The sequence below is a fragment of the Ips typographus genome, linkage group LG2 (assembly GCF_016097725.1).
Source record: "Ips typographus isolate SLU linkage group LG2, UJ_Ityp_2.0, whole genome shotgun sequence".
Lineage (NCBI taxonomy): Eukaryota > Metazoa > Arthropoda > Insecta > Coleoptera > Curculionidae > Ips > Ips typographus.
In genome coordinates, this window is record NC_138423.1 from 10,451,825 (window position 1) to 10,478,595 (window position 26,771).

The 26,771-nt window shown below is 33.6% G+C and overlaps 3 protein-coding genes across 3 annotated transcripts in view; 1 reads left to right on the forward strand and 2 right to left on the reverse strand.

Moving 5' to 3' along the window:
* Positions 1-26,771, forward strand: part of LOC145725098 (neural cell adhesion molecule 2-like) — a 416,642-nt gene that overhangs the window by 260,952 nt on the left and 128,919 nt on the right. Inside the window, exon 3 of the mRNA XM_081973698.1 lies at positions 7,252-7,463. Coding sequence (XP_081829824.1) covers positions 7,252-7,463 — 212 coding nt within the window. The remainder of the gene's footprint in view (positions 1-7,251; positions 7,464-26,771) is intronic.
* LOC145725099 (FGGY carbohydrate kinase domain-containing protein-like) overlaps positions 1-26,771 on the reverse strand; it is a 131,238-nt gene that overhangs the window by 23,589 nt on the left and 80,878 nt on the right. The gene's annotated exons all lie outside the window — the stretch shown is intronic.
* On the reverse strand, positions 16,236-16,775 carry LOC145725104 (uncharacterized). The gene is made up of 2 exons (XM_081973713.1): positions 16,482-16,775; positions 16,236-16,427 (listed from the first exon to the last, which is right to left on the reverse strand). The coding sequence occupies exons 1-2, from the start codon at positions 16,737-16,739 to the stop codon at positions 16,293-16,295; spliced, it is 393 nt and encodes a 130-aa protein (XP_081829839.1). The 5' UTR covers positions 16,740-16,775; the 3' UTR covers positions 16,236-16,292.

Below are 26,771 nucleotides of genomic sequence, written 5' to 3' on the forward strand. Positions count from 1 at the left end.
TGGAGAAGGATTTGAAACCGGATTGGCAACAGATTTCCAGATATGGACCAACAGTAAGGGGTTACTGGTTGCAGTGGAATTCGCTTCGATTGCGAGATGAATTAATTACTCGCAAATGGGAAAGTCCAGACGGAAAACGATTTGTTTACCAAACAATAGTGCCGAATTCCTGCAAAGAGAATGTGCTGCGAGAACTACATGACAGTCGCGGAGGAGGACACTTTGGAGTAAACCAGACTTTGGCTAGAATAAGAGATCGATTTTACTGGATTAACTTCAGAAAGGACGTTCAGGAATGGTTTAAACGGTGTGACCAGTGTTCGTTACAGAAGGGATCCATCACAATTCGGGAACTTGAGAGAGAGAAGATGAAACCAAACAACGACCGTATGAAGATGACACTGGACCACAGACCAACTGGTGGCAATTATAAGGAAGGTGATGCTGTGTGGATGTTTCAACCCAGGAGGAGCAAAGGATTAAGTCAAAGATGGCAACGACACTGGGAAGGACCTTACAATGTGGTAAAAAGGTTAAACGACGTCGCCTATAGAGTCCAACGCAGCCCCAAAGGCAAGATGAAAATTGTCCATCTGGACAGACTCAAGAAATACCAGGGATTAGATGAAGCGGATTGGGACGATCAGCTTTAAGAGGGGGGCAGTGTTACGGTTTGGGCCTACTATGCTCGATACTCGATGAAACCGATGCGCCGCAATATCTGGCCGGGCGCGTATTAAAGTAGGCCACAGTTAGGAAGCGCCGCACCTGGAAGATTCGAAGCAAATCGCGAAGCGTTTCGCGGTCATTCTAGAACGTGGTTTGTGAATATAAAAGAAGCGGCGTCGACGAGAGAGTAGTGTAGTAGTGAATTTGGGAACGCGGTAAAGTTGAAATAGCGGAATAATTGTGGAATGGGCCTGTCCCACAATTTTTTTTATTTCATAACTACAAAGACGGATTGAAAATATTATACCCGTATTTTTTTGTTTTCAAAAATATTAAGTCTAAATAGAAAAAAAATGATGATAAAAACTACATTAATCTCATGTTTAAAACGTCCGCCGCCGGTGACGTACTACACTATCAACCAATCAGCGACAAGAAGTGAAACAGTTGGCGTGCAACAGCCAATAAAATCGCCCAGAATTACGTACGTCACATGCGCGCCAAAACAGATTTTTTAAATTTAATGGACAAATTCAAACTAATGTAGGAACATTTACGACCATAATTTTTTCTTCAAGAATATGAAAAATTAGTTTTTTGATCCTATTCTTTCGATTCCAGTCATTAAAACAAAAATTTATGATATGTGGGATAGGCCCATTGTAGTAGTGTTGTTTTTAGTAGCTGAATTAATTATTGTACGGAGTGTTTTGAAGTGTTAATAAATTTATTAATTGTTGAGTTAAATTGACTTTGTGTGAACCCACGGGAAAATCGTAACAATACTATTAAAAATATCTCATAAATTGCCAGTTACTTCTACAAGTATCGTAAACCTCACAAGAATATTTTAAAGCTGCCAAAAGTTAACGCGTACAGCCCATACAAATGTAGTAAGTACCCTAAACTTAAGAAATTTTTAAACTTCTAGTCAAAAATTATCAGAGGCCTCTACAAGTGTCTCAAAGCTTCCAAAATTATTTTATAATAGACAGTAGGCTCTAAGTACTACTAAGAATGACCACGTACACATCGTAGCTTTCGATCGGATAAAGCTCTATCCACTGGAAAATCATCGATGTTTACACGTAAGATTGAAATGTTGTTCCGAAAGAGTAATTCAGTCCAATCCTATTTTTCAAGTGGATTGGACTAACGGAGCGGATCGAGTATCCTTTTTTTTGCGATGTGTACAGGTTTGAAACCCAATTCGGACTGAAATGACAACATCTGACCACCACAGTAGGAAATAAATCAATTCTGTTCAACCTACAACAACACCAGTTTTACTCATTTTTAAATAATATTTGAATCGAAAACGTATAACCCTACAAGACTATGCACTACGAAGTCTCTATAAGTACCTACAGGTTAAATATGACTTTCTTGTTCTTTCTCTAGATCAGATGCTATCCTTCTCTAACCTAATTTAAAGGAAACAGGATTCCTGGATCGGATTGAATAACAAGTTCCATACCAAACGATATAGACAAGATTGAATCAAGGTCATTTTACTCCGATCGAGTTTTATACGATGTGTACATGGTCAATTTCTCAAAATTTGACAGAGGCCACAAGTACACTTAAACCTTCCAAAATTATTTCAAAATTGCCCGAAGCATCTAGAACTATTTTGGAAATTACTGAGTCGCTAAATATTACTAGGAAGAAAAGAACAACTTATTTGTTAGTAAACAAGTTAAGCCGCTAGACAATTTTTCAGACAATTTTTATCTTTTTTTTACATCTGCAGATTGTTGTAAAAGTCAACTTTGGAATGTCTAAATATTTCTGTTTCTCCAGGTCTCAAAAAGCTTTGATTACAACAGAAACAACAGCTATCATTGGGGCCCAAATCTTAAAGGATTTTGCCATAAGAACTGAAAATAATTGACGCTAAAATGGACCCCAATGACATCTTTATTCTAAATAAATGAAGATACTATACATTTTAATAAAAATATTTTTTAGGTTTTTGAAAGTTTGTTTAAAATGTTTAAATATTTCAATTCCTGTAAGTATAAAAAAAACACGTTGGCAACTGACTTTAGTGAGTTTTTTATTCTTTATTTAAGAGTAACCTCTCGTATAGAAACAGTGCATCTTCCTGTCCTAAAACCTACTCTAAGTAACAACAGATTTATAGTAAAAAGTTAAAGGTCAGACAATCAATACGGTTAGTCATCGAACAGTCGAAGCTGTAGAAATTATTATATGAGTACAGTATTCAGATTATTATGAAAATCCTAAAATAAAATTATTAAAATACAACAAAAACAAGCACAAATGGTTATTATGACCTAAGCACTAAATTCTCTTGGTTGGTGAAGTTGTTTTTATTGATAAATTTGAATTAAAAATTTGATATCTGTAAAATAAAATCACTTTGTGCTCCAAGAATAAAATAAATGTGGCCATAATACTTTTGATGTAAAACCCGTTTATTTTCAACCAGGTATGTAATAACGTTACTTCTTATGTGTAAACCAGGTGGAAAGATGAAAATTACCTGCTTTTACTTTCCACCCGGGTGGAAAGTACTCACTTTCCACCCGGGTAAATGTCAATATGCGTTTTGTCATATCTGGGCTTACTTTGTATAGTTAAGACACTGTGCCGCCACCTCTGCAACAGCTCGCAGCTCAGGTGATAATAAGTAACATCTGCGTCTTCAGAAATCTCCATGTTAAAAGCACTTTAAGAAACGTTTCAGCTCAAAATATTAAAGACAGAATAGCACAATAATGACGTTGTCAAGATTGTAAACAAATCACCAGTCGTTTATTATGGTTGAAGTCATAACTACTCGTACACCTATACTACCTTATTGTTAGAGACTATTAGCAATCAATATTTCAACTAAATGATTTATTAAAAGTTCGATGAGATTTTGATAAATGGTTGAAAATAAAACTCGAGATAAAGTACTATAACTATAAACTACCTAATTTCTCGACAGAAATCAAACACTTTCCACCTGAGCATGTAATATACTATTTATTGTCAAACAATGATCATGAACGTCGATCTAACATTGATAATAACATTAGTAGAACTCACTGATGCTGATAACAACGCACTTGCATAAACCACATATGTAGAGGGAAAACGCGTTCGAAAGTTGTTTTCGAGCATAGTAACTAATTGGCACTCTCCCCGAAGTTTCTAATTATATCGTTAATAGTGCCAATTAAGGATCAGGTAATTGCGAAACTGGCAAACAATTATTAACGCTGATCCACTTCCCACTTTTTGAGAATAAACTTTAAAAAAACCTGAATAAATCAAATTAATTTTAACCATGGAATTTAGAATCCGCAACAATAGTCTTGACAGTTTAATAAGCTCCTTTGTAAATTATTTATATTCGTGTTTGTCTTCACTGTTTAGCTATTTCATAAAACGCTAACGAATTACATTATAGGGAATGGTTTTGTCTTATTGCTGGTAATGGGATAAAGTTAATTAAATTAATCCAGTTTGTATGGAGAATTGTTTGGTCTAATTAAAAATTCTTTAATGAACGGTAGAAGAAATTCCTTCAAGGCTAATGCTGGAATGGACGAGCAGAACGAGGTTTCCATTAAAATAATGGAAGAAACTGACTGTCCCATTACTATTACATTCCTCTTATCTGGGCGCGCTAAGTGCGGGCAAGATGTAACTTTTGGACAAACTTTCTTAATTGTTATGATGGTTTACGATTCTTGTTGTAATTGTCCATAACAATTATTTCAATGTTCTTAAAGTGCCTGCTTTTCTCATATAAAAATGAATTATAGTTATTATCAATAGTGGTGCAATATGTGGAACAAAATTTTCTACTTTCTTTTAGTTGACACTAAAAAATCTGCATTTTGTTTTTTTTGTGTCCAATTACTATCCCTATTTACTGCTGATGTTATTTGGCATATCCTTCAAATCACCTTAAAAATTATGTTTTGTTATAACTGATAACATATCTATTAACAGCACATGCCTCACTCATAGCAAAAAGAATTCTGCATATTATACAACTTAAATGACTATATTATAACTCTTCCATAACGTCCATTGTACGATTTGTTGAACTGCACCGAAAATTTTGTATTTTCTTTCACATGACTTCCGTAACATAAAAAAAATAAAAAGGATGATGTCTGGCGATATAGCAGGCCAATCTATTTAGTTTTTCCAATCAAACCAATTTTTTTTGGATATATTTGTAATGCTGCTGCTGAATATTAATTCCAGTTTTGGAAACAATATCTCGTAAGGTTGCAAAGTTTGATTAAACATTGATTAATTTTAGTTAGTGACAAATAAATGGAGCTTTACTTTAAAAACTATTGTCAAAGGTACCACAAAATACAGTGACGTAATAATACTTATGTCCCACATTTTGCTATTGCATCCTGCATTTTCTGTGGTAAATTTTTGTTTTTGTTTTTCTTTGAGTTATTCTGACACAAGATTTTTGTAAATTATATGCTTATTTTTCATATTGGAACCTACTTTTACTTATTTATTTATTTTCGTTCGGCAGTTTTAAATACCTTTACCTGTTTACCTTTTTGAGAATGTATGTAAAGCTTAAGTTGTTTAACGACTGTTGGTCAGCTATGCCATCTTTTTGACTTCTTGAACATTAAATGTGGTGAAACATGAAGTATGGCCACCACGTGGGGTACAATTGATGTATTTGTCTCCAGATAAAGATTTTGTCGGGGGTAATATCCCTAGTGCATTTAATTTTTCCGGAAAAATTCGGAAAAACGAGTTTCTAAGTAATTTGTTTTAACAAATAGCATGAGCGAGAGTGGTTTTAAAAAACATCCGAGTCGAAGACGAGAACAATAATTAATAAGAACAATAACTTTCAAGCTAGAAAGGGTAACCGTATTCTTTATGTTGCTGTGAGTGTGAAATTTTTTCGAATTTTTTTTCCGGAAAAACTGCTGACAGCTAAGTTGACAGTTGTTTAGTGATTTTTCCACTTAAAATTTACATTTGTTATAGTAATTCTTGATAGCGGTTTGTCAAAATTGATAGGAGAAAATAATCATATTAAGAGCAGTCCAAGAAATTCAAAAAACCCGAAATATTATAAAACAGCTTATAATGACTTTGCCTAAACGATCATCTGCTCAAGATACATACAGAGTATTCCTATTTGTAAGTTATAATTATTTTAAATGCATTATTCAATATTCTTCTTAGACATGGTTGAAAATAAAGTAGTATATAAACTTGGGTGCAAAGTATCTTAAACTTAATTATTAAGTTTAGGATTTTGTGCCTTGGTTAACTTTCTAATCTCTTGACAGAAATGAAATTCTTTCGACCTTAGAATGTAATCTGCTTTTTACTCTTGGAATAAATCGCACAGTGGAGTAGTGAGTGTAAGTGAAAGCAAAACTCACAGTCGATCTCCACAAAGTATTTATTATGTTGTTATGTGCCTGACATGTTTCGAGTGTAGTAACTAGAGTCACAGTCTGCTGGCTGTCATTCTTGAAGGGGGGACAGCGGAACCCGGGTGTACAAAAAGTGGTTGATTTTTTTTTATTCTACACAAGGGGAAAAAACCAAAAAAATAGCTATTTATGTAACCAGTTACGAAAAGATCGATTTTGTGTAACGAATGAATGTTTGTAGGGCGAGCGCAGCGAGGTCCTACAATTTGAATGAGTTACACAATAAGACATTTTCGAAACGTGTTGCATACATAATTTTTTCTAATTTTGACCAAAAAGCGGTAAAAACCATCTTTTAAAGTGATTTAACACAAATATTCACCTTCATAGCACCTTGTATAAACAGTGACAACGACATGTTATGATGGATGTCGCCCATATGTTTCTACGGAAATGCATAAAAACAGGGAGTGATGAAATGAACTTTTCATAACTAGTTACATAAAGTGATACTTTATGTAACTAGTTACATAAAGTAAAACATTTTGTCACTCTAATCAGTTTTAAAAAGTGTCACTTTATATGCCAAAATTAGAAAAAAAACCTTAATCAAAAAACCCGGCTCTGGTTTCAAAGATGGCAGGTTGCTTGGTTTTTTTATTCTTGGAGGGAGAAAAAACTTATTCAAAACCCAATGTAGTTGACACTCACTACTCCACTGTGTGAATATGGACTACTTCTTTTCAATACAATCAGCTGGTCAAGTTTTTTGGTCCGGGAGCTCAAAAAGAACTTTCCAAAGAGGAAGCTTACCCGTCTAGACATATGGTTCAACTCCGAGTGCCTATGCAGAGGCCAACAATCTAAGTATGTCTCTCTGCGATCCAATTCCAACTCCACAGCTTCTAGAAAGGCGCTCCACCTTGCCTCGAAGTTTTGGATTAAGGAGCAGCCTCTGAAGATGGGTGTCTAAATACACTCGAAACATGTCAGGCACATAACAACTTAATAAATACTTTGTGGAGATCGACTTTGAGTTTGGTTTTCACTTTGATATTTCAGTTTTGACCGGCCGTGATCGAAGGCCTTCATAATCTGATAATTCTATTTTTGTTTCATTTTCTTATACCTGGCAGCACTCATTCTGTACCAATAAATTCCCACAAAATCTTATTTCTTTTTTCAGTGTGGATTTGCGTGGCAAAGCTGATTTCAATGCAGCAGAACGATGGTCATACGAAAAAGTATTTTCAAATCGTGCTTACTTCGTCCACGACAAACAACCAGCAGAACTAGGTATCGACCATATAAGGGAATCCGACCAAGCTATGTACAGATGTCGAGTGGATTTTAAAATGGGACAGACCAGGAACAGTAAAGTGAATTTAACCGTCGTTGGTAAGTATTTAAATGTTATACTCTCGTTTACTCTGCAAGTATTTTATTACGTTCCTACTCGAATGGATATTTCATAGAGTGACTTAGGATTTTCACGATATTATTCATATTTCAATTAAACTCTCATCTGCGCCGGAATAATTATGGGTACGAATTTTCACTTCCTATTATGTCTGCGCATTTTCACAAATTTATAAGTCGGTAAAATTTTAGTGATATATTAAACCGGACTTACCTAAATCCTTTTGAGTCCGATCCGACCATGTCCTTTATCCCGGACAAAACCGACAATTAATTTCCCCAGTCCTTCTTAACCAAGCTTGAGACAGCACACTTTCCAATAGTGCTTATCTAAGACAGGCTGAATGTATAACTACCGGTTCACGTCTGTTAGGTTTTCGCCTTAATTTAAATGACAAAAGCTGCTAAACCAGCAAAACCGCCCTTTATTTGTGGGGGTTTGTCAATGTTTTAACGTGACAGCATTTTTCTGAGGGCAACAGTAAAATTTAACTACCGTCGTAAAGCAAAAAAAACAGGACGCAGCAGGTAATCAAATGTCCCATAGGCTTGGGCGCTTTAAAAGCCCTTTTAAATGCGAATGAAATCCTGAAACGATACAATTAGGATGGAGCTTTAATTGGTTTTTAAACAGGTTAGATTAAAACAACGGGTTTAGTGTTTTCCGGACTAGTGTGACACGGTAAATGCAATTTTAACGAGGTGGATGTTTCGAGAAATTAGTCTGTACAAGGTTAAATTAGGCAAAAAAATTTTTAAACCAAATTAACATTTCAACGCATTGTTGCCAAGTTGTACGGTTTCCCAATTATTATAAAATGCCTAAGTCTATAATTTGTGCAGCATTTGCATAAATCTCAGCAAAGTGACTAGTTTGTGATTGGTCAAAAAAGCAGCTTTCAACTTGCTGCTTTTTTTTTGGCCAATCACAAACTATGAACAGTTCCATTCACGTAAATACTGCATAATACGAGTATGTGCATTTACCATAAAACAAGTAGCGCAAGTAGCGGTTTAATTCAGCTAAAATTCATCAAAAACATTTCTTAACTGTATAGGTACCTAAAAATCTTGTTACATATTCTATCAGGCCACTGGAATACTTAAAAATATGTTTTGATATACCTATCTATAGCACCATACAAAACTATTGTTATCTTACCTTATATTTTTTTGATTTGTTATACATTAGTGTGTCCAGAATAAGGAGGGTCACTATGGGGATCTCGTAAACTGTTCGAGATACAGATTTGATCAAATGGGGAAAAGTGGCATAACTATGATATTTAGAAAACGTCCAGTTTTTTTTTTTGGTTTTCGAGATATTATGAAAAAAATTAATTATTTCGATTTTACAATTTAATTTTTTAAGGACACTTTTCCACAGCAACTTTTAATGCTCGTTAAACTGGCGTTGTCAGTTTTTAATTACGACGTTCGTTTTTGGAGAACCCATCAATTTTATTTCTTTAAATACGAGTCTGATGATTTTATGTTAGATTCTGAATGCCCTTTTGAATCCAAATTCAATTATTCAAACTTTTTTTATTTTTGTTATTGGAGAAAAACAGATTTTTATCCAGACTGGGCAGGTCGATTTTTGGGCATTTTTGGCTACATCTTCCGATTAACTCAGTAAGATGGACTTATGAAACCCTAATATGAGTGAACTATAAAAAAATAACAAGGGTGATGTGTGTGTAAATTTAAAATAATCTCAAAATTCCGCCGAAATGGTGAAAAAAGTGGCGTTATTGAAGTCTTTTTGTCTTTATCCGATTAACAGCGTGGCAAAATTTTTTCGGGTCCTACATATCACTTGAGGCTGGTCTTTTTTACTTACTTTAAGGAACGGAGCTTTATACCTATTTCATTCAAGAATAATAAACAATATTTAATATTGTTGGAAGAAAAGTTTCTAAGAGCAGTTCACATGAATCACCTTTTACAATTAACTAAATAAATTAATTAGAATCTATGCATTTGAAGGAAACTACATGTACTTCAGCATTGAAGAAGATTAATAATGATATTATTTTATCGATTTGGAGAGAGAATACAAGGGTAATTTACATACGATGTAAACTATTACATACAGCAGAGCAATAGTAGCTAATCTAGGGTATTTATTGCTCTATCTCGCTCTAAGGTGGTCGCTTTAGCATATTAGGGCCACGCACAGCTGCATATGATATGGAAATCCAGAAGGGCCTTTCATGCAGCTGCACTATGCAATTTTGTCTGGTTTTGTAATGTAAAATAGGATCTTCAAGATGCCAGTCGTGCAACACAGAAACTGTAAATTTAGTTTAGTACTTAATAAACTTGGCACACAAAATATAGCTTTTAAGTTATGTTTTTCAATATTGTGTTATACGAGTTTTCTGGGCATTGTTTGGCTGCTTTGGATTATTTTAAAACAGCTGTGGCCAGCGATTTTGTGTAACCACTAACGACAGATATAAAATAAAATTTACATATAATTGTCTTTACAATAAAGTAAAAGATGTAGTTCCTAGCAATAAATTACCTAACATGTTCACTATTTCCAACGGTCTACACGAAGAATTAACTGCACTTTATACTAATTTACACATGTAAAAGTGTTCTGGCTATAAAACAGGAACTTAGCAATTTACGGCTGTTAATTCAAAATGCCTAGTATGTACAGCAGTTAATGGCTTCGTTTTGCAACATTCCCAACCGACAATTCGCCTCGATTTACATTGAAAACTAAAAACGTACACAAACGAAATTCAAAACCGTTTATCATAGGGATATCTCGTTAATGCGTACGGCCAAATTCAATACGACAACGGTTTTTTTTATTGCTTTTAGAGAATCGGATATTCCCTCAAAGCGATATTTTTCCATGAGCTATCATTAACTTTTTGAAGTGTTACCTTACGGTCGACAGAATCCATTCAGATCCTATTATAAAGTGATTTATAGTGTGCTGGTATCAAACTATCAATTAAAATCCTCTTTCATCTTTTATGGTCTCGTAAAGTTTATGATAAAGTGAGTTGTTAATTAAATAAATATTTTTTAAGTGAAAGTAGTTCACTCAGTTATAGAGGGTTAGCCACCCAAACCGTTTATTAAATCCGTTAGGATCAAAAGTTTATAGAAATTTGAGATATGTAACTTTCGGTTTAACCATAAGTAGAAGTTAACTTGCTTATTTTAAAAGGGTTACCCTGTAAATTTTTACATTTTTGGATTATACGTCAAATTGTACCAATTTTACCTGTATAATGTCATATATCTATCTTCAGTTTCTGAGATATTTACACTTTTATGTAAAATTTGCAATTTCAGTCCCCAATACAATTTTAATTTACACATATTATCAGAAGTTTGGCAACATTTTAAACCGACTTGGTAGAATTTGTCAGTTTGGCAGTGCAGAATTTACTTAATTTACCGCCTGGTGCAAAATTAATACGTTATGATTTCAATTTTTAATAATAATAGTGCCACGTGATCATTAGCACCATAAAATGAGTCACTTGACTTTAAAAATATCAATCTAAACTAAGAACTGTCAGGTGACATTAAAGATGATATTTTAACCTTAACGTCATGTGATTCACTGTTCACTTCTTCTTCATGTACCATCTCCATGTCGGAGATTGGCTATCACCATTGTTGTTCTTACTTTGGAAACTGCGACTTTGAGTAGGTTTGAGGACGTGACGCCGAGCAATTTTCGTAAGTTTCTAAGTCAGGATATTCTTCTCCTTCCAACAGACCTCCTTCTCATGATCTTTCCCTGGATTATGGATATGTATATTTGACCTCTCATAACGTGTCCGAGATATTGCAGTTTTCTCTTTTTAACTTCATATAAGATCTCCACGTCGTTCTTCTTAGGACCTCTACGTTTGTAACATGTTCGATCCATGGCATTCTCAACATCCTACGGTCGGTATGTCCACATCTCAAAGGTTTCTAATTTTCATTCGCAATATACCATGACAAAATGGTTTGTTTATCAACAGTGAATCGGAATAAAACCTTCAAACATAATTCCCAAAAGTAACACTTTAATCAATACCTTTTACATGCACAAAATATTACAATAATTAAATAGATTATACTTACATTTGTTAAACAATGATGAGAGCAGCTTTCTGGAGGGTTTGGCACTTGCGATTTATTATAATTTAGGAATTGGTTTGCTATTCAATTAATTTACCAACCCGGTGCGGGTTGCAGAATTCGGGACGACTACATCATGATGTTATGAGGCGGAGTCTCTCGGAGAGATAAAAATATGACTTTCACTACTAAGGGAGTGAAAGTGCCACCAGCGTGCGTGTTCTTGAAACGAGGGAAGGGAATTATCAAGAGAAATACCTTCTTTTTCAGCCAGGTATTAACATAGTATTTAACTGCTGCTTTTTTTCATAAAACATAACATTGGTCGTAGAAAAAATTAGATGCGCAACTCTGGAGTAAATTGTTCGCGGGAGCAAAAGTTGCACTTTCAACCCTAGTTGCGCAAATAACTATTATTTAAGATAGATAATTGTCAAAAGCCACCCGAAAAATACATTGTATTCATGATTATGGTAGGAACGGCTTTTCTAAAAAAGTAGCACCAGCAACATTTAGCAAAATATTATAGGTTGATGATTATTTCCGAACTGAATTACCTACCATACAGTTCACGAATCAATTTCGTGTGTTCTAAAATCGACATTACTTACGTGTTTTCATTAAATTAAACTAGCTAAACAATGAGATAAAAAAAAATCTATTACGGTTTCTAGGATATAATTTCACCCTTTTAAGTAATCAGTGAACGTTTAAAATAGAAACAAAACAAAGCCAACGTGCATGATAAAAATAAGGAGAGCAAGGCCAATACGGCTGTTTCCCGTACACTGAGATAATCTCGAGCTCGTCCTGATCCCTTTTGGAGGACGTGATTTAATTTCCGATTCGTGTAAGGAAGGCGGATCTCAAAGGGCTGGAAAAGGGGAAATCAATGGACCAGACTGCATGGAAAGTCGCTACTTTAAATATTTGCCACTTGATCGGTAGCCATTCAAAATACTCGACCTACTTTTTGACAGTTAATATTGCTTTATTTTAGTAACAAAACGGGCTAAAAGCACTTTAATCCGCTTTTGTAAGCTGAACAGATTAAAACAGTCGCGTAATGCTTGGATGTACATTGGACTCGGTGAAGTTATCCGAGAGGATAAAAGTGTTCCTGTTTTTGATAGGGGAAACAGGGAAACATCCCGAAACAACAAAAACGGGAGAAAGGTTTTTCTAAACTATTTGCCTCTCTACCTCTTCTGGTTTCAAAGCGAATTCCAACGAGGTGAACCGGAGTCGACTTCCCGGTTCTCGGCACAAACTATTCACCACATAATTTGGCTAGGGGATTTTATGCATGTCATCGAGTTCGCGGCACTGCTTAATATTCCCCAGAAATCCGCTCAAGTCGCAGCGCTAATATTGCTTCGCCATATTGAATTTCAATTACATTTAAATTTTGCATCCAACAGACTCTGTTTCTCTTTACTTTGCAAAGACAAGTTGGGTAACTTAGCAAGTTTGAAAGTTTTCCTTAAATGGAATTTTCAGTTTTGAAACTGTTAATAACTGAGGAGACTGTGTACCTTTTAATACCTTGATAGTTTTTAAAACTTAAGACAAGGATGTCGTCTGATATTAATTGAAAATTGAAAGAGATTTAACGATAAAACTTTCTTACATTGTTTTGAAAAATATATATGACAATTTTTTTCATTTTATGGGAGTTTTCTCAAAAATAGGAGATACGTAGGTATTTTATTTTTTGGTTGCATATTGTGGGTCAAACAATGTTGTCCTCTAAAACGTCAACATCTTCCGTGGTCATCTTCGCTATTTCATTAGATCGGCTCTTCCAATTACTCTTTTCGCCAGAAAACAGTTTCAGTTGCAGTTTTGCCACAAAACTGCCTATATTAATTTTCATAAGGGATTTTTGACTTACCCGGAAGCAAGTTCAACATGATATGGTTGGCTGCCGATAATATCGGCTGGAATATCAAAATCTTACATGATTTTCGTGCTGGCTAGTTAAAATGTCAAGATGAACTGACATAAAACTTTGACTAAAAGCTCAATACCTATTTATAGCTATTGATGTACTAAGGGCGTTAGAGAGAACATAATGTCCCGAAACTCGGTGAACCTGTGTCGTTATGAAAACGCCCGCCTATAATGCCCTCAGGTTGTTATGAACACTGTAATCTACACCGTTTCCAAGATATTATGTATTCGTAACGTATAGGTGAAACATAAAGACTTTTTTGGACATTGTCGGTGACTCGGCTATTGCGTCATTATTTACCAATTTGTCGCATAATATTCTCATTGTATTAATGAGTATTATTTTCAAACTCATGTTTTGAACAAATCTAATATTGGTGGATAATTTAACTTAGCAGAAAATCGAGCTGGGATAAAATATATTTTTGATACACCCTGTATAACATATCTCCAATATAATTATGTAAGGATTTAATGACATGCATTGACTAGGTCATGTGTAAAACCGACAAAACCGAACGAACTAGTTTTTTTTCACAAACGGTAAGAGATAGGAATAGATAAATATTAACAAATGTTACTCAGCATTTCGCGTTTAATCCGAAAATGCAAAATGTAGGTACAAGTTGTTCAATTTGAAATTCCAAACTTGCAATTAAATTTGTTGGATCTGACCATGCTGCATTTACAAAACTATTTGTGAAGTACAGATCATCCCCTGCCATAGTCCTCCCAAAAAGTTTAAAAAGTAATCTATATTAGTTTTTCTAGATATTTTAATAGGACACTTTACCTGAATCACGCTGTAAAATAAAGTTGACATTTGGTTTAGCCGTTTTCAAATTATTGGCATTTAAAGAAAATGTTTTTCAAAATCACAGTTGTCATGACTAATCAAACAGACTAAACGTCGTTAATATTTGAGTTGATGCTCCATCCAGTTTGCAAAGCAAATTTGACATCACAATGACGTAATTTAACAAAACAATATAGTGACCAACTATCAAATTACGTCATCGTGACGTTCGTTTCCTTAATGACAGAAAAAGTGAACTTTAACATTGAAAAGTCTCTAACTTTACATTTAAAAAAGCTGAAATTGTAAAAGCACATCACGTGATCGTTACAATTTATACTCACAGCTGGAAACACTGTAGAATTAAATTAACACCTGTCACAACAGTCAGGACAATGTCATCTTTAACCTTGTAAAGTCTGTAAATTACATTTAAACAGATGGGAAAGCTAAAATTGTAAAAGCACATCTTCTGATCGTAACAATTTAAGTTTGCAACACTATTAAGTAAAATTGGCATCTGTCAACGACAGTCACGCAACCCGGAAAATGTCTTCTTTAACCTTGAAAAGTCTGAATGAATTATAAAGACAAATTTTGAGCATTTAGGAAATTTTCTGTTTTCAGTTCGTTGAAAACCAACCTTTAAAGCTTATTAAATATTGACTTAACAATGGAATTAAAACTCAATTTTGATGTGATTTAAATTTTTAACTGAATTTTCAAGACCTGAGAAGCTTATTGTAAACTAACTTCAAAATCAAATTCTGCATTTTTGTAAAAATTCTAATCAACTTATTTTAAGAAAAAAATTAACATAAATAATTATTCACTTTTAAAATTTTTAGAAATTAGTAATAAACAATATTTCATATAGGGTTAAAAATAATATCTGTTTACACATCCCCAAAGAAATCCTTGTAGCAGGTTTTTTAAAATTCCTTAAGCTACTCTTAATTTCCATAACAAATACGTAAACACATTATGTAAAGTAAATGAAACAAAATAATTAATTAAATATCATGAATTTTGCTGAGTACCTACCGGCAAATACTCACATTACACGATTCAAATTAATCTTCCGTCATTAAGATAAAATACAAGCCGTTGTTTAACGCCAGACGGGCGCGTATCCATGTCCATGAATAATTATCCGGCAATTCATTTATTCCATGTTTATTCATGGAAACATGTAGCATTAGACGTACAAGGTAGGAATCAGATAACCAGACTTAGTGCCGCTGTTTACCGGATCTTATGCTTATACAGGCGGCCTGTTAGTATTAATGTAAATTGCAATTCAAATATCAGCTTTGACTAAAATGTCTCAAATGTCTTGTACAAATTTCTTGAATTAGAGGAAAACTCACACATTATACTTGCCAATTTAAATAGTCAGTTTCATATAATACGTGAATGTGTTTAAATTGGAAACATTATTAATTTGCTGACAACGATTAAACAAGTTGTTACCGGCCGAAATTACTCTGGAATTTTGAATAATTCAAAGCGATTTTCCCAGTTTTCGATAATAAAGCGGGGAGTTGCAAGTACGCTGGCAAAACAAATTTAGTCATTATTGCCCTCAGTGAAAACAGCATTTTTAATAAATTTAGCTAAACTTCTACGGTGCTATTAACGAAAATTGCCCTAAAAACACTTAATAAGTTGGAATACTCGGTTTCTAATAGTGCACTTTCTGAACGTTCAATACACATTTCCATAAATTTTAATGTCGCTAATGCTTTCATAAATTTCGAAATGTATTGCCATGAAAAACTAACAAAAAATAAATGTGTGAAAAGTTTGTTTCTTAAGTTCGTAGTTTTGCGACATTTGTCTCTAGGTACCTAAGTTTAGACTTTATTTAGGGCTTGGAAATCGAATAGTGGGATCACTGACTGTGCAATCCACATTTATTTCTTAGGATTAAGAGGTTTTTAAAAGTATTTCAGTCAAGTACAAGGTTTCATAGTACAAGTTCTTATTTGAGCTTCCTTTTCTCCATCAGCACATCCATTAGAAACACAGTGTCTCCATCGAACTGACTTACCAACTCCGCAAGATACGCTGCAGTCTGACCATTTACCCTTGAAAAACCCATAAAAAATTGCAGATCCATGCAGTTGTTGTAGTTGGCTTACCCAATGGTCCCATTGCTTGACATTTTTCTTCTTCCTGCTACCTAAAGGGGCTTCCGCATCCTCATCAATATAGTGAACATCGTCTAAACTGTCATATTCTACAGCACTGACTGGATCGTTGTCTTCTTCTCTGGAATTTCCTTGAACAACCTGAGAATCTAAGTTGGAATTTTCAATTTGATCCCTGTAAACCGCAAGTCCGGCAGAAAAATGAACTCTTATCATGGGACACAGGATTAGGAGCGTTATTAGTGACATTGATAAGCAAGTTGACAGTTTACGCTTAACCACATTTTTATAATCTATATATTATTATTTTGTACCTGTGGTTTGGCACTGCGTACAGGGTGTTTATAACACTACACAATTTCTAACAACTTTTTATTAGTATACTATTTAACGAGCATGTAATGATAGCTATTACTCACGAAGATGAAGTTTGCCATACGAACCAAAAGCGGGTGTTATTATATGAGTTTTGTACTTTAATTGGATTGAATTTGACAGTTTCTAGGTTTAGGACAAAACTGTAACTGACGGCCAAATGTCATAACTGTCAAAATTCCTCTCTTAAAGCTATACAATCATTATTTTGGTACTACTGTTTATACTGGATTTGACTGAATGTTAAAAGTGTGTTGTGGTTTTACAGCTTTATGAAAAGGATTTTGACAATTGTCATATCTAAAAATAGACTAAAAGTAAGTCAGCAATACGAAACCAAATGTTACAAATGCTAAAAATGCACTGATGAAGGTATAAAATCCATCCAACCAAAGTTAAACTTATTTCGTTACTTTTCAAGTAGGTATGTTTCTTTGTTTTGTATCTCCATGGAATTGAATTTGACAATTTTCAGGTTTAAAACAGAACAAAAGACAGAACCTGTAACTGACGGCCAAATGTCATAACTGTCAAAATTCCACTCAGAAAGCTATAAAATGCGGGTAATACTGTTTATTCTGATTTTAGTGGATTTTAAGAATGTTTTGTGGTTTTACAGCTTTATTAAAAGGATTTTGACGATTGTCATATTTAAAAATGATTAAAAGTAAATCAACAAAAAAACACAAATGTTATAAATTCCAAAAATACATAAATAATTCCACTCATAAATTTATAAAATGCGTTTGGTATGGTTTATATTAATTTTACTGGATTTTAAGAGTGTTTTGTGGTTGTACAGCTTTATAGAGAGGATTTTGACAGTTTTCATATTTAAAAATAGACAACAATTAAGAAACACACAACCAAATGTTATAAATGCCAAAAATCCACTGATGGAGGAATAAAATGCAGTCAACAAAAGTCAAACTAATTTCGTAACTTCTCAAGTATGTTTCATTGTTTTGTACCTCCATAAAATGGAATTTAACAGTGTTAAGGTTTAAAACAAAACGAACGGAACCTGTAACTATCAAAATTTCACTATAAAGCTTTAAAATGCGTTTTGTACTGCTTATACTGATTTTACTGGATTTTAATAGTGTTTTGTGGACAGCTTTATGGAGGAAATTTGAATTTATTTAATTTGAGGTTGTCATATTTATAAATAGACTAAAATTAAGTCAACAACACAGCCAAATTACTTAAATGTCAAAAATTCACTGATGGGCATATAAAATGCGTTCAACCAAATTCACAGTAATTTTGTTACCTTTCACGTATGTTTTGTTATTTTGTATTTCTATGGGATTGAATTTGACTGTTTCCAGGTTTAGAACAGAAATTGACGTTATAATGTAATAGAAATATAACGTTATAATGTAATAGAAAGACAATGGTTTAGGAAAAACACCATGGACTTCTACGTTATCACAGGAAAGTAAATATTTTAAATTTGACAAATTAAGGAGCAAACGTTACATTAAAATTATTTAGGTTTATATTAACTGTTATCTACGTCACTCCATTTTACTTTGATTTTCGCTATATATTGGTGGTGTCTGCAGGTGGACTGAACCAGTGAGTAATAGCCCCGAGTAATGGGTGTTATTGTCTATTCGAAACTAGTGAGTAATAAACAAATTATTAAACATAATCATAGAAAATCACACCACAGTCATAGAAAAAAAAATTCTGTCCAAAATTTTAAAACTGTTTTTTAAAATATGTTGGATTTCCTTTCAATCAACCGATTCAAGATAGCTTTTCTTGATTTTGCCACTTCACCTTTTACTTATTCAATCTTCCTTTTGCTCAGATTGTCTTGTATTCCAAGCAGCTTCTACAAGTATGTGTTTGGTATATTCTGGGGTTCTCATGCCATACACAGATGGTGTAACCTCATCCAAAGTTAAAAGTTGTAACTCTGTTAGATTCTCATGCTTCTCAGATAATAGGCGAATCATTAAAAATGCTCACATAGAGTGCACCTCTATAGTCTGGAGTCTGGTTTATTCTTATTATTGTCATAGGAAGGATGTTAAACGGGTACAGGAAAAATGTTAAGATTCATTAATTGGAAATTCTTATTTTGTAGACCATCCACCTTTCCTACTATTCATTCAACTACCACTATTTAGATTTCACTTGTTTTCATTCAATTCTAGGAATTAAAACATTATCAAACAGGAGAAACATGCACGATTTAACTCCACTTCATAAGATTGTAAAGCTATTAGTTAACTTATTTTCTTACAAGAGATTTATTTAAGGCAAAAGGTAAACCTGAACTGGAATATTCTACCATAATTTTATTTTGATTTAGAGGACTAATCAGGAATCTCATCAACGATCAGATGTTGGACTAATTTACTATCTACAGAGTGTTATAGAGTTTCACTGCTTTCATTAGGTACATTTTTCTGAGTCAAGAGAGTCTCTTTTTTTTCCTTGTTTATAGAAATAAATACCATCTTCTCTTCAACTCTTTGTTTAGTTGTGGACCACACTCCAAAAAGCTTACTACAGTTACAAGCAAAACTATCAATTATGATACCTTTCTTGTAAGACCAGAAACGACTTCTTTATTTATTATTCTCTAGCAAACATCGAAGCAAAAATCATTTGGGACCACCTGACAATTTCGATTTGCCTCGAATCACGTTTAGGGAATTTCTTCCGAGTCGAAAAATCTAATTTCAACCTAAAAATATTCCGTACATGAGTTTGCGATTTCCTAAAATTTGTTAACGCCATTTCTGGTCCAAAAAAAGAAAGACGTGTTTGCTACTGTGATATTTTTCGATGTTTGCTGATGTATTGAAGTGTCATGTCACGTATAAGTTAAAGTACGTTCGCTTATAGCCAAGGAGATTGTATTCAAATGACGTAGACGTAAAAAGTTGGTTATTTTGTGCAAGACGCAACTTTATTATCCGCCTTAAAAGAAAACATAATCCTGATCGGTTACTGTAAGTCGAACTTAATATAAACGACACCAGGAAAACGTTTCCCGTCACGTTCCCATCGGTGGTAAAGTTTATTACCGAACATGAGTTTCCCACCTACAAGGCAGACACTTTACTGTACACGTTATACGTTTTGGAACCCGATATCAACACTTTAAAAATATCGGTGCCGGCATCTTTATTAACTTTCAAACACTTTAGTTTCATTTACGTTTTCCTCGCCCTTTTGCAATCTCCTGGCGCAAAAATATCGCGCGATAAAAGTAAAACTTCAACTTACTTTGCCAAAAGATGTTTATTGAATTAAAAACATAGAGTGTAAAACGAGGTTGTAGTGTGTTCTAAAAGAGATGAAATTTAGTTAAAGTGCCCGGCAACTCGTATTGGAGTGCATTAGGAAGTTGTTTTTACTACTTTTTGTATCAGAGTTTAAAATTTACAGGAAAAAGTAACTAGAGTTATACTGTTATAAAGTAAATTAGTCTATTCCTTTAAAGTGGAAATATAATAATAATTGAAAAGAACACACCCCAGACTTCAACACAAAACATTTATTATGACACTAAGAGCTATAAATTAACCTTATTTTGCAAAGTTTGTTGTTATAGCCACTAACTAAACTATGGGATTTTAGTTCATCTGGTAGGTTAGGAGTAGGGCGATGTTTGAACATAATTAAAATATTAAGGTTAATCATAATTTACAAACCGACCATAGAAACAAGCTGGACCGACAAAATGAGCCATTTTGTTTAAATTGTTTAGTTGTACTGTTATGTGTGAGGGTTTGGAAAGCGTGCGATTATCATATTATTCTAATCCACAATATTTTACACAAAATTTGTGGGGCATGATAAAACAACCAACTTTTTTAAGCAGTTTTTTTTCTGTTTCACTTTTTAATAATCGAAACCGATTTGTTGAATCACTTTTTAGTTAAAAAATATTGGTTTGTGTTATTTTTTGTAATGATTTAGTAACTTCTACTACACACCCACATAAAGTTGTGCACAATATATTGAAAAACATCAAATATGCTCTAGTAGAAGAAATTTGATAAAGTTTTAAATCTTTTTGGAGATTCAGATGTCACAAAAACTTCACAAACACTTGTCTGAAAACTTAATGCTTTTTATGTTCAAGCTTGTTGCTGGTTTTAATAATAAACCCAATAAATTTACAATTTTGGAGCAATTTTGAAACTTCCTAAAAGACCTAATAGCATTAAAATTTAAAAACGATTTTAAATATGTAGTTTGAAAAGATCAAATCATCTTTCTTGTTATTTAGCTCCAATAACCTGGAGTTTTATTTGGAACACTTGCATCTATAAATATCATAATCAGTCGATTTGCTTTACCAAAGATTGTAAAAAATGTTAAAATTGACAGATTTTGGTTCCAGTTTATCTCCTCTTATTTAGACTCTCAAAAAATCGGATATTGTGTTAAAAACTATAAATTTGCTTGTAACAGAGTTAAAATATAAGTTATTTGTGGTAATTATTAATATCCTTACTTTCCTAATTATTAGTTTCAATTTTTTAACAGTTTAAGAGGGTTGCTAGTTTAGGTGACTGTTGAACTCTCTTTGAATTATTACTGTTTCTGAATTCCAGTAGAAAGTTGACTATTTTTCGATCATTTTTTTACGAAATTGATCCGTTTAAGTTTAATTTCCACTACTTTACTTACGAAATCAAGAATAAATACTAATACTTTGCATTCCCATAAATGGTGGCGTCAGATTTAAATTCACTCTGGATTATTTGCGGTTGAAAGCTTAAGCCTTCCAGATTTTCGATTATTTAAAAATTTTTAGTTTTGTTAAGCCAGGCATATTGTAAATTTCTGTAGAATATTTTTAAAAAACTATTTTTGTTATACTATACTGTCAGTGCAAGTAAGTTGTTGTGTCTAGAAATCATAATTAACAATACCTTTTTTACGAAAATATTTGGCAACATGGCATCAGTGTGTTTTAAGGTTAGCAAAGGACAGAAACATATTGATTGACTTTGACAGTGCTTCAGTTGCTTACCGATTTGATAAGGTTAGCAAGACTTAAAGAATGAAGTTAATTCATTCATTCACATAATTTGAAGTTAGGCTAAAATTGAACATTTTCTTTTGGTTTTAAGGAATAAGAGGCTTTCAGAAAGCAAAACAGTGCATTCATGGAAATTAAAAATCGTACACAAGAAAATGATAACATTGAGGTATTTCAATTTGCTCAACCAATAAAGTTACCGTGTGTTATTATGTCTTATGCTAACGTACGTTACTTAAGTTTGTTTATGCACAATACTGTAAAAACTTTCATAATTGTAAAATAGCGTAACCGTATTTGTAATTTGGAGTACTTGAGGCCTCTCTAATATTGTTGAAAATCACGGTAACAGATACCGATAACTGACATTAGTCGGTTCATAAAACCTTCGAATTATTGACCAATTTTAATTCGAAATCTTATAACAATGCAAAATTAATAACCAAAAATGTATTATAAATAATGCACAAATGTTTTAAAATTATGTGATTTGAGTTATTTTGCTTATGAAATGTTTACTATATCCAGCAGCCAATTTAGTAAATTGCACAAAAAAGTTATTACAGAAATTTCACACATTTAGGCACCTACTTTCTTGATAAGTGTATACAAATACAGGTTTAGATATTTCAAAATTATAAATAGAAAACCACTGGTAAGAAGAGAAAACTATTAGAAATCAATAGACTAGACAAAGATGGCGACAAACCTCATAAGTGACATGTGTGTGTATGGAAGCAAATAGTAATTGGTCAGTTGAACAGTCACAAGATTCCAATCAGTCTTTCTGATGAAGTGGTCGTCCAACATATGACGTCACATTCGTTTTGACAGATTGATCCATGTCACGTATTTAGTGTGTTGCCATCTTTGCCTAGCCCATTTGATTTCTAATGATTCACTCTTCTAACAACCTTATGTGTAATTTTGGATTTTTCATACCTGTAATACAGCTTCTATTTTCTTTTCCTAATAAAGATTGTGGGTCAGGTTAAGCTTTCCCATTAACTAATGTTTACCTTTCCTACTTTTAAAATATAACAAAATAAAATCAATTAATCTTCTGGATTCTTTTTCTTTTGCTATTTCTTACAGCGCAACTTGCGTATAGTGGAAGATAAAGACTCTAGTAGAACACATTTTAAATAAAAGTGAAAAATGTTTTCCCTACTTTTCCGTGTCTAGAAAATTATCACAAACAAATCTATCTTCTAGAAAATTTAACACAAACAAATTTAAAAAGCTGAGCTTCTTTACTTGCTTCTGATGAAGCAAATGTAAATCAACCAGACTGTGGACCCAAAGAATTTGCTTTAAGTTGCATTGTCTCAAAATTCATAACCATTACAAGCACTATAAAAGTATTAATTATTAATAATATTAAGTCTAAATTAGAGGTAAAAAAGTTTATTCCTTTCTGTCATTTCTCCATTCATCCATCTTTAGTAGCAAGTGGTTATAAAAGTAATTGCCTCGGAACAAATTTTATTCACGAAAACGTTCCAGGTTATCTAATTACGCAACTTCACCGTAATTTTCCGGACAGCAAGATGGTTTAACGTTCCCTTTCAAAATCGCTATTTTTGTAGTAAAACTTCAGAATTTGTCATATCTATAAATTTGTTCCTCATGCCGCCGTTCTAATTTAACCTAAAGACGGCAATTTAACTTTTAATTTCCACTTCTCAGTGAGACTTTTTCTGAAAGACGAATCATTATATTTTAATTTCCCCGCCGTCCTTTCTTGCATTTTGAAAGTTGCCGGAAACGTCGCAATAACGTAACTGGAAAGTTTCAAATTCCCACGTTTTCGAGACCTAAGGTTTCCATCACACTTTTCCATTTAGGTTTCTTTCCGTTCCTTCGTTTGCAATGTACCGCCTGCATTAAATATTCCACAGACAATGCATTAATTATATTGAACTTTCGAGTAAGAAACTTGTTTAATGTAAGTTTCAGTAAATGTCTGGAGTATATATAAGGCAGCCGGGATTTGTGGTAAGGAACTTGCTTAATCTATGCCCGAAATAATCGTATTCTAGACGAACTTTCAAAGCCGAGAGTATTTAATGAAATCGAAAATGACAATTTTTGTTCTCTAGACTAAAACGAAGATAGTTAAACGTCCAATTTGTAGTATTCTATAATATAATAGTAGAATACAAAAGTTTAAAGCGAAATACAACTCACTGTCAGATTTTGACTTCAATATAACAATCCTAACAAAGCTGTAATAAAATTGTATTGGCATTTCACGTGTAATTCAGTATCTACATATTATTGTTCAAATGATTATATTAATATAATAATCAATAATTTTCAAAAGGTTTCAGCAAAATCTGGATTGATGCAGGGCGTTTAATACTTTTTTGCTGTAATTTATGGGTTTAACAAATACATCTTTTTGTTCTTCTACTCTACTACGGTATTCTCTTCACTTTAAGAAACATGGACTTCTTTTCCATATATATAAATAAAGCTTCCTGTGGTTGTCAATCTCGATTAATTTGATTTCTAACAATTTTTTAAACATTAATTCCACCACAATTTTGTATCGTCAACTGCATTTTTTAAGATTTGTTCCAAAATATATATAGGCAGACGAATAAATTGTATTAAATATTTCAGATAGTTAAGTTTCTAACAATAAAAAGAAAAATAGTTATCTGTGAGTCTAAGAAAGATTCTTTTAATATTGTATTTGTATACAGAAAAAAATAGCTTTAAATCTTTGATTTGGTTAAATCATGTTTGAATATGATTTAGACATTGTTTTGTAAGATGAAGCAATTGAAAATGATATGACGTATTCTAAAGATTATAATTGAAATGGCTATGGTAAGTCTAAGCTCGTTAAAAATGCGTTTTTGTGTAAAACCTTAGTCAGGTAAAAAGTCCGGCTAAAGCTAAAACCACTAAAAGCTATATTGTGATGGAAATATCTAAAATGTAGGTAAAATTATTATTGCTGCCATGTAAAAGCTAAAAGCTTATCTAAAAGTGATTAAAGCTTTGGTAAATAATGCAACCTCTTTTTCTGGAAAATCTCGACTCACTAAATAGGCTCTTTTAATGTCAATAAGCAATACTAAATTAGTGAACAATTAACGATTTTAAAAGAATTGATATGACAAAGCTTAAAGCCTAAAACCTGATGATGTCTTAACTAATCGCCAGTTGCATCGTCGTTTTTAAGCCGAGTTTCCAAGAAGTTTAAGTGTGGTTCAGACTGTGATTTTTTTCATCTTTAACTTAACTTAAACTTGGTTTAAAGTATGGAGCATTTCATAGGATAAACACTCAATTATTCGAAATGTCATATTGGTAGGTATTGATGGTCTTCTTCTGCTATCTCAAGATTCCCTTGTTCATAGCAGCCCCTCAAGATTCAGTTCCTTTAAGAATTTCAGGATATTTCTTCCACAAGTAGCTGGTGGTATGATTCAAGTGTGTTTATTCTTCTGTGGTGTACTGCATAAACCTTCAGCAAGATGTGGTGGGGTGTCTCTGGATCTTCTCCAAATAATCTGCGAGTGCTGTCCTCTTCTAGGTTTAGCTTGTTTAGGTGTTCTCTGATTCGTCAATGCCCTTTTTGAAATCCCGTTAATGCTATGAGGCTAATTTTGCTGACGTTAATCACTATCTTCGATTTTGCTCGGTTTAAATTGCCGAGGAGATCTTTGGCCAGCTTCAGTCCTGGAAGTCTTTGCCAATGTCACTCTCATTTATTTTTCAGGTTTATTACGTTGTTCCTGGACGTATGCGTCTCCAAAGTCGCTGAATGGTCCTGGCCCGATTAGGAGCATTGATGTTCTTTTTCGTACCAGAGTATTTGCTGGTTCATTTCCCTCTACTTTGACGTGCCCCGGAACCCAGAAGAGACGACCTTCATGTTCCTTTCTAGATCATTGAGTTTTCTAGGTATTCCAAAACCATCGTCGAGTTGATGTTAGATCAGCGCAGCGCTTTAATGGCTGCTTGACTAACGAAAAAGATCGCAAATTTCTTGTTCCGGTATTTCCTGTCGAGGTTGAAATAAATAAACCATTCTATAGCGTGAATTTGCGCTTGAAAAACGCTAAGGAATTGGCCCATGGATTCGGAGTATTTGGTGCGGAGGCTCGAAGACTCTTGCTCCACTTCCTTTGGGAGTTTTAGATCCGTCCGTATGCCATATTATGGTATTTTTTCCCAATACTTGAATGGATTGTCTGCCTTTCTTGTTGCTCAGTTCCGTTCAGAATTGTTTTCCAAAACTGAACTTCTAGAGAATTTCGTCAATTAGGAGATCGACAAGGTGTGCACTAATAGTGGGCAGTGAGTCCCTTACACTATGTGTTTTCCTTTTAAATCCGGCCTTATCCAACCTGAGATGGGCTCTCCAAGCAGTTCTCGTCACCATGATGTGAAGAGGTGTGAGGTCCAGAATAATCTCTTGGGCTGCTGTTGGAGTCGATTTCATTGGTCCTGTTATGCAAAGACATGCAAGTCTCTGCACCTTCTCTATTGTTTTGCTAGTTGTGGCAAATTCGGTTCTGCGGTGCCACACTGCTGCACCGTAGGTGGTCATAGGTCTCACTGTCATGGTGTACATTGATCGCAGTACTGATGGGTTACAATACCACGTTTTCCCGCAATGTTCCTGAAGACTATCAGTGATGATTTGGTTTGCTGACGATCTTTTCTAGATGACGATTCCAAATAAGTTTTGAATCTAGGGTCCTAGATACTAGCCTTCTTGCCGCAATTATAAGTCTTGGTCTTAAGGCGGATATTCCTCACTGGTGAAAGGTGTTCCTATTACTCTCCTGGTGAAAAGTACCACTGTGGTTTTTGAGAAATTAATTCTCAATCCCACTTATAGACACCATCTTCTGGTAGTATCTAGC